The sequence below is a fragment of the Nannospalax galili genome, unplaced genomic scaffold (genome assembly GCF_000622305.1).
Source record: "Nannospalax galili isolate Female #2095 unplaced genomic scaffold, S.galili_v1.0 scaffold373, whole genome shotgun sequence".
Lineage (NCBI taxonomy): Eukaryota > Metazoa > Chordata > Mammalia > Rodentia > Spalacidae > Nannospalax > Nannospalax galili.
In genome coordinates, this window is record NW_008332085.1 from 43,047 (window position 1) to 51,821 (window position 8,775).

The following is an 8,775-nucleotide window of genomic DNA, read 5'->3' on the forward strand; positions in this document are numbered from 1 at the left end:
TATTTGTGTGTTTGCACCCATGTGCCATAGTGTTCCTGTGGAAATCAGAGGACAGCTTGATGTAGCTTGTTCTCTCCTTCCAGTATGTGAGTCCTGGGATCTCATAACTCCTGTGTTCTTTTTCTTACCCTTGCCCCCTTCTTGCCTCTTTTAGGTTGAGTATTTTGTTTTGATTTGCAGTGCTGGGGATCAAACTCAAGACTTCTGGCATGCTAGGCAGGTGCTCTGCCACTGAGCCACACCCCCAGCCCCTCACTGGGGGATTCTAGGCAGCTGCTCTACCACTGATTCATACCCCCAGCCTCTTAGTGGGAGATTCTAGGCAGGGCTCTATGTTGTTAAGCTACATAGTGTTTTGAGACAGGGTCTCACTATGTTGCTTAGGATGGCTTTGAACACCAGGTCCTCCTGCCTTAGCATCTCCTGTGTCTTGGTAACTGGTATCCATTCTGTGTCCAGCTTCTGTCTCTCACTGAGCCCAGAGCTGGGGTGGCAGCCAGCCAGCCTCTAGTCTATGCCTTCCACAGCACTGGATTATAGGCCTCTGGGGGCCATGCCCATCTTTTTTACATGAGTGCTGGGATCTGAACTCAGGTCAGTAAATGCTCTAATCCACTGAACTACTTCTTTAGCCCAGATACCAGCATATGTGTGCATATATACATATATATTCAAAAGATCTATCTGTCATCTATCATCTATCTATCTATCTATCTATCTATCTATCTATCTATCTATCTATCTATCTATCATCTATCTAATCTATCTATCTGACAGGATCTCTTTTTGGCCCCAGCTGGCCTGGAGTTTGCTATGTAGATGAGGCTGGTCTCAATCTCACAGATCCTCTTGCCTCTGCCTCCACAGTGCTGGGATCATAGGCACCACACCCATCTATTTTTTATTTTTATTTTATCTGTATGTGTGTGTGTGTTGCCAGAGTGTATGTATGTATGTACACCATGTATGTGCAGTGCCCTTAGTAGAGGCCAGAAGAGGGCATTGAATTCCGTGGAACTGGAATTATAGGTGGTTGTGAACCACCATCTGGATGCTGGGAACTGAACCTGGGTCCTCTGGAAAAGCAGCCAGTGCTTTTAACTGCTGAGCCATCTCTCCAGCCCCCCTTCCCCCACTTTTTTTTTTTCTGAGACAAGATCTCACTATACAGCTCTGGATGGCCCAGCACTCACTATGTAGACTACGCTGGCCTCAAACTCACAGATCTGCCTACCTCTGTCTTCTCAATGCTGGGATTAAAGGTGTTTGCTGTCATGCCACGCTTAAAACAAAAACAAACAAAAACAAAATTAATAAATAGAAAAAAATTAGAATTAGTGGGCATCGTCAGTTACATGCCAAAAAAGAGCCCCAGGCAGAGTGTGGGTGTGAGCCTTGCCACCCTCAGCCTGCGTGTGCCCAGGCAGTGGCAGCTGTGACTGTGGGGATCCTTCTTCTCTTTCAGGTGTTCTCCCCTGGGGCCCGGCGTCCCTGAAGATCATGATGGCGTATATGAACCCGGGGCCTCACTATTCTGTCAATGCCTTGGCCCTGAGTGGCCCCAGTGTGGACCTGATGCACCAGGCTGTTCCCTACCCAAGTGAGTGTGCACCTCCTTCCCAAATTCACTGCCTGTCTCTTAGGAACCTCTTGTGTTCAGGAGGAAGGCACTTATGGGGGTGTAGTGTGTGGGACATGGGGGCCATACACCAGCTCCATGTCTACCTGCAAGGGACTTTGGCATCTGAGGTACTTTTTTTTTTGGTCTTTTTGAAGCAGGGTCTCCCTGTAGCCCCAGCTGTCCTGGAACTCACTGTGTAGACCGGCTGGCCTTGAACTCACAGAGATCCGCCTGCCTCTGCCTCCCAAGTGCTGGGACTATAGGCGTTGCCACCACACTCGGCCTAAGGTACTTTTTTAATGTCCCTTTGAGATGCAGGAGAATAAATAGACAAGATACTGGCTCCTGCTGTAGTGAGGGAGGGGAATGCGGTCCAAAAGGAAAATCAAGAGGATTTCCCATGTGTTAGCAAAGCTTTGTTTCTAAAAAGTGTGAGCACTCTGATTTTATGGCAGTGGTTTTTAAACAATATTTTATTTATTATTTTTATTTTATTTTATGTGTACGAGTGTATTGACTGCATGTATGTAAGTGTGCCAGTGTCATGAAATGTCCGCAGAAGTCAGAAGAGGGCATCAGGTCCCCTGGAATTAGAGTTACAAACAGTTATTAGTTGCCATGTGGGTGTTGGGAGCAGAACCCTGGTCCTCAGCAAGAGCAGCCCTTGCTCTTAGTTGCTGAGTCATCTCTCCAGCCCCTGTTTTTTAATTTTTTTGAGTGGGGGTTGTTGGGATAGAATCCAAGGTCTTGTGGATGCTAGGCAGGTTCTTAACCACTGAGCTTCTTCCAGACCCTACTGGGGAATTCTAAGCAGATGCTCTACCACTGAGCCATATCCCAGCCTCCTGATTTAGCCTCCAGAGTGGTAGGATTGCAGGCCTGTACCACCAGTATGCCTGACTATGATATTTTAGCATTTCTCCTCCCCCTTCCTCCTCCTCTTCCTCCTCTTTCTCCTCCCCCCTTCCTCTTCTTCTTCTTTTTTGAATTGAGTGAATGTAGATTTATTAGGGAAAAGTGAGAACTCCCAAGAGCAGGAACTGCTGTTATCTCTTCTTTTCTCCCCTCCCCTCTCCTCCCTTCCCTCCCTCCCTCCCTCCTTTCTCCTCGGTCTCTGTCTCTGTCTCTCTCTCTGTTTGTCTCTCTCTTTCTCTCTCTCTTTTTCTTTCTTGTCTCACTGTGAAGTCCTTACTGACCTGGATTTGCTATGTAGACTTGGCTGGCTCTCTAACTCACAGAGAGCTACCTGCCTCTGCCTCCCAAGTGCCACCCTTCCCAGCCTCTTTTCATTCTTTTTGTACGTTTTTTAAAAAAATAGTTTATACCATGTGCTTGTGTGGAGGTCTGACGACCACTTGTGGTATCTGTTCTGTCCTTCTACCATGTGGGTCCCAGGGATTGAACTCAGGTAGTCAGGCTTCGCAGCAAGCTCCTTTACTTACTGGGCCATCTTATTGCCCTTTTTCTTTACATTATTTTGAACCATATGGACTTTCTAGTTTTATAGGTCAGGAATATAAACGTCTAGCATGTCTTTTTTGTAAGAAATATTAGAAGAGCCTGCTTCGGTGGCCCATGCCTATAGCCTCAGGCTGAGGCAGGACGATGGAGCCTAGGATTTCAGGGCCAGCTTGAGCTACATAGTGAAACCCTGCAACCCTCTTGTAATGAATAAAATTTATATTATTATATTATATTATATTGTATTATATATGATTATATATAAAATGGTTATATATAACATATTATTATTATCATCACTATTATTATATATTAGTGTTTTGTTTGAAATTTGGTTGTGTTCGCTGTTTTTTATATTTGTTTTGTTTCTGAGACAGGGTTTTACTCTGTGGCCCAGGCTAGTCTGGAACTCACTATGTAGCACAGGCTAGCCTCAAACTTGCAATCTTTCTGCCTCAGACTCCTGAGCACTGGGATTATAAGTGCCTAGCACCACGCCTGGCTTAGGTTTTTTTTTTTTTTTTCTGGGACAGGGTCTCAATCTGTAGCTCAGGCAGTCCAGAAACTTTAGTATGTAGCCCAGGCAGGTCTCAAACCTGCCTGTTTCATCCTCCTGAGTGCTGGGATGACAAACGTGTACCATCAGATCTAGAGAGAAAAATTTTAACAAGGACAAACTAGAACAGAATTCTACAGGGCTAAAACCAATTCCTTTCACGTGGGACATGACTGGAACACAGACCTCCAATTCCTCGGGGAACAGAGCCAGCTCTGGAGGGCCAGGGAAAGGACCGGCCAGTTGTTTAAACAGATGGATGTGCAGAAAGGAGTTCTGAGAGAATGTCCCACCAAACCTCAGGGCCTCGGGCCAGCAGACCTAGCTACTTGAGGGTCCTCTTTTGTCGCCACCTAGGTGCCCCCAGGAAGCAGAGGCGGGAGCGGACCACCTTCACACGCAGCCAGCTGGAGGAACTGGAGGCCCTGTTTGCCAAGACACAGTACCCCGATGTGTACGCCCGCGAGGAGGTGGCGCTCAAGATCAACCTGCCCGAGTCCAGGGTTCAGGTGGGATGTTCTGGACCTCTCTTGACCTTCCCTGTGACCTTCTGTGGGTACCTGTCAGACCCAGAGTGGAGAGAGGACAGAGAGGCTGGAGCAGTTATAAAGTGGCCTTGCTTGCCTATGTTCCCTCTTCTCACTTGAGGTCTCTGCCCACCAAGCATACTCCTGCCCCCAGGACCTTTGCACCCTCTGCTTCCTTTTATTTGAAGATTGGGGATTGAATCCAGGGTCTCAGACATGCTAGACAAGTGATTTACCTCTGAGATATAACATCTGCCCTCTTTTTACATTTTTCCTTATTTTTAAAAAATGATGTATTTGGGCTGGAGAGATGGCCTAGTGGTTAAGAACACTGGCTTTTCTGTCAGAAAACCTGGGTTTGAATCCTAGCCCCCACCTGACAGCTAAAAAAACGGCCATAACTCCAGTTCCAGGGGACCTGATGCCCTCTTCTGGCAGTCTGCTGGCACTGCATGACATGGGTGTACTTACATGCAGGCATAACATTCACACACATACAATAAAAATAAATAAATAAATACACTTTAAAATGATTTATTTATTTATTTTTTGGGACAGGGTCTTGCCGTGTAGCTCTAACTGATCTGGAACTCACTATGTAGACCAGGTTGGCTTTGAACTCACAGAGATCTGTCTGCCTCTGCCTCCCAAATGCTGGGATTAAAGATGTGCACTACCATGCCCAGCTAAAAATTTATTTTTAATGATGTGTTTATGTGTGTGTACATGGGGGTGGTAGGCACACATGAATGAAGGTATCTGTGGAGGCTAGAAGAGGGCATTGGATTGTCTAGAGCTGGAGTTGACAGTTGTAAGCGTGAGTTGCCCAGTGTAGGTGCTGGGAACCAAACTCAGGTCCTCTGCAAAAGCAGTACATGTTCTTCACCACTGAGCCATCTCTCCAGCTCCTTTTTTTTCTTTCTTTTTTATTTTCTTTTTTGATCTTTTTGAGACAGGGTCTCCCTGTAGCCTCAGCTGTCCTGGAACTCACTATGTAGACCAGGCTGGCCTTGAACTCACAGAGATCCGCCTGCCTCGGCCTCCCAAGTGCTGGGATTAAAGGCATGCACCACCATGCCTGGCTCTTTTTTCTTTTGTGTATATGAGTGTAATGCCTGCATGTAGGTGGGTGTACCCATGTCGTGCAATGTCCTTGGAGGTCAGAAGAAGGTGTCAGATTCCCTAGAACTGCAGTTATGAACTGTTATTAGCCACCATGTGGGTGCTGGGAATTGAACCCAGGTCCTTTGCAAGAGCATCCAGTGCTCTTCACCAATGAGCCATCTCTCCAGTCCCTTTGCCCCTTTTCTTATCCTAAAACATTATTTATTCTTGGGCTGGAGAGGTAGCTTAGTGATTAAAAACACTGACTGCTCTTACAGGGGACTGGGGTTCCGTTCCCAGCACCTACATAGCAGCTAACAATCATCAGTAACTCCAGTCCCAAGGGATGTTTTTTTGTTTTTGTTTTTAAAACAGTTTCACTGTGTAGCCCTGGCTGGCCTGAAACTCACTATGTAGACTAGACTAGCCTTGAACTCACAGAGATCTGCCTGCCTCTGCCTCCCAAGTGCTGGGACTAAAGGCATGTGCCACTATGTCTGACCAGTCCCAGGGGATTTGATGCCCTCTTCTGGCCTCATGCAGGCAAAAACACTCATACACACAAAAGATAAATACATATTTTTTTTTTTTTTGAGACAGGGTCTCCCTGTAGCCCCAACTGTCCTGGAACTCACTATGTAGACCAGGCTGGCCTCGAACTCACAGAGATCTGCTTGCCTCTGCCTCCCGAGTACTGGGAATAAAGATGTGTGCCACCACTCCTGGCCTAAATAAATAAAACTATAGCGTTTTTAAGTTACAGCTTTTCCTTGAAACCCCAACATGACTGCTCCCCTCCAATCCTGCTTAATTGCTTCTTCCATAGTACCACCAGCTTCTAAAATACCATGCTAGGCATGGTGGCTCACGCCTGCAACCCCAGCACTCAGGAGGCTGAGGCAGGAGGAATGCCTTGACTTTCAGGGTAGTCTGGGCTACCTAGTGAGTTATGGCTCTGCCCCCCTCCTCAGTTCTGTATGATTTACTCATTTTCTGTTCTCTCTCTTTTTTCCTTTTCTTTTTTAGACAGGCCTTATTATGTAGCTCTGGCTAGTCTGGAACTCCCTATGGAGATCAGGCTGGCCCTAAATCCACAGAGCTCTGCCTCTGCCTCTTGAGTGCTGGGATCAAAGGTGTGTGCCATCACATCTGGCCCATTTATTGTTACTTCTAATACACCTCAAGCAAGTAGAAGGCTAACCTTATTGATGTCTCCCTGAGGTGGTAGAAGATAGTTAATGCGTGTTCATTAAATGACTGAGAGGACTGGTGGATGGAGAGAAGAATTATGTATATGCATGTATATATGTGTGTTTGCAAGCATGTGTGTGTGTGTGTGTGTGTGTGTGTGAATGCTTTGCAATACAGGGGATTAAAACCAGGGCTTTAGCTGGGTGTGGCAGCCACACCTTTGATCCCAGCACTTGGGAGGCAGAGGCAGGCGGATCTCTGTGAGTTCAAGGCCAGCCTGGTTTACATAGTGAGTTCCAGGCCAGCTGGGGCTACAGGGAGACCCTGTCTCAAAAAGATTAAAAAACCCAAACAAACATAAAATAAAACCAGGGTTTTGTGCTTGCTTGGGCAAGTGCTGTAGCAATGAGCCACACCTCTATGCCTAGTATGATTGTGTGTCTGTATACAAAACTGCACGTACACATGACTAGATGCATGTATGTGTGTACAATCGGAAGGGTCAGTGAGTATATTCATGTTGGATGTGTTCAGATGTGTATGGTCATATGCATGATATATGTGATACATATATGATTGCATGCATATATGCATGAGCAGATGGAGGGATAAGAGTGAATGCAAATATAGTATATGCATATGTGTATGTGTGTGATTGCTTGTATGATATGTGTAGGGATGATGCATGCCCATATGTACAAGTGATTGGGCAGATGGCTTAGTGTATATAGGTATGTATTTGTATCTGTGTATGACTGTATGTGTATGTGAGAGGCTAATACATGATTATATGCATATATGTGTGATCAGGTATGTGGATGAGTGTGTGTAGATTCCTGTGTGGATATGTGTATGATTGCACGTATATATGATACCTGTGTGCATATGATTATTATATCATTGTATGTATGATCTGTGTGTGATCAGGCGTGCATGCAGACTTCTGGGTGCATATGTGTATGATTACATACATGTATGAGATACATATGATCCGGAGGGTGAATGGGGTGTATGCAGGTTGCTATGTGCATGTGTACATGCATGATTGTGTGGGTACATAGGATCATGGGCAGAACTGTCCCATCGCTGGATGCAGAGTCCAGACCTGCGTCTCTGACACTTCTCACCCATAGCCCCGCCCTCCTTCTGCAGCTTCAGACTCTGAGGTCTCCTTTGCTTATCCATCCCAGCCTTCCCTCTCTCCCTCTAGGTCTGGTTCAAGAACCGCAGAGCAAAGTGCAGGCAGCAGCGGCAGCAGCAGAAACAGCAGCAGCAACCTCCAGGGGCACAGGCAAAGGCTCGTCCTGTGAAGAGGAAGGCAGGCACATCCCCTCGTCCCTCCACAGATGTCTGTCCAGACCCTCTGGGTATCTCAGATTCCTACAGCCCTCCTCTGCCTGGATCATCAGGCTCCCCGACCACTGCAGTAGGCACTGTGTCCATTTGGAGTCCGGCCTTAGATTCCCCTTTGCCTGAGGCCCAGAGGGCTGGGCTAGTGGCCTCTGGGCCCTCTCTCACCTCAGCCCCCTATGCCATGACCTACGCCCCAGCCTCTGCTTTCTGCTCCTCCCCCTCAGCCTATGCGTCTCCAAGCTCCTATTTTAATGGGCTGGATCCCTACCTTTCTCCCATGGTGCCCCAGTTGGGGGGTCCAGCTCTTAGCCCCCTCTCAGGCCCCTCCGTGGGACCGTCCTTGGCCCAGTCCCCCACCTCTCTGTCAGGTCAGAGCTACAGCGCCTACAGCCCTGTGGACAGTTTAGAATTCAAGGATCCCACGGGCGCCTGGAAATTCACCTACAACGCCATGGACGCTCTGGACTACAAAGATCAGAGTGCCTGGAAGTTCCAGATCTTGTAGAAGAGACCTGTGTCTCCCCACAGCCTCGGCACCCTCTCCGTACTCAGTGGGCCTCTTCCAGCTTAGGTTCCGGGACAGTAGCCCTGAGCAAGGGACACAAGTAGCAGTCCTGCCAAAGGCTGTGGCCTCTTCAGCCTCTGGTGCAGCCCAACCTCAGATCCGTCGGAGAGCTTAGCCCCTGCACAGCCCACCTCTGATCAATCACAGAGGCACCCCCTCCCCTGGGTCAGCCCAGCAGCCATCAGTAGTTTTCACACCCCTGAGACTGGTGTACTCAATCCACACACTCCAGTGAAGGTGCTGAAAATTTGCCCCAGAAAGAAAGGAAGCAAGTCTTGCTGTTGACTTGAGTAATATTTAGGTGAGAATTCACTGGGCCCTTGGCTGGGTGTGGTAACTCAACACCTGTAATCCCAGCACTCCACGCTGAGGCAGGAGAATTACTGGAAGTTTGAGG

The 8,775-nt window shown here is 47.6% G+C and overlaps 1 protein-coding gene across 1 annotated transcript; it reads left to right on the top strand.

Moving 5' to 3' along the window:
* The first annotated feature begins 1,485 nt into the window (after positions 1-1,485).
* On the top strand, positions 1,486-8,318 carry Crx (cone-rod homeobox). The gene is made up of 3 exons (XM_008827174.1): positions 1,486-1,600; positions 3,996-4,147; positions 7,671-8,318. The coding sequence occupies exons 1-3, from the start codon at positions 1,501-1,503 to the stop codon at positions 8,316-8,318; spliced, it is 900 nt and encodes a 299-aa protein (XP_008825396.1). The 5' UTR covers positions 1,486-1,500.
* Positions 8,319-8,775: the final 457 nt, after the last annotated feature.

Coding starts and splice junctions, on each gene's coding strand:
- Crx (XM_008827174.1), top strand. CDS start 1,501: ATGATGGCGTATATGAACCCGGGGCCTCACTATTCTGTCAATGCCTTG. Junction 1,601..3,995: donor CCAGGCTGTTCCCTACCCAA/GTGAGTGTGCAC, acceptor GTCGCCACCTAG/GTGCCCCCAGGAAGCAGAGG. Junction 4,148..7,670: donor TGCCCGAGTCCAGGGTTCAG/GTGGGATGTTCT, acceptor CTCTCCCTCTAG/GTCTGGTTCAAGAACCGCAG.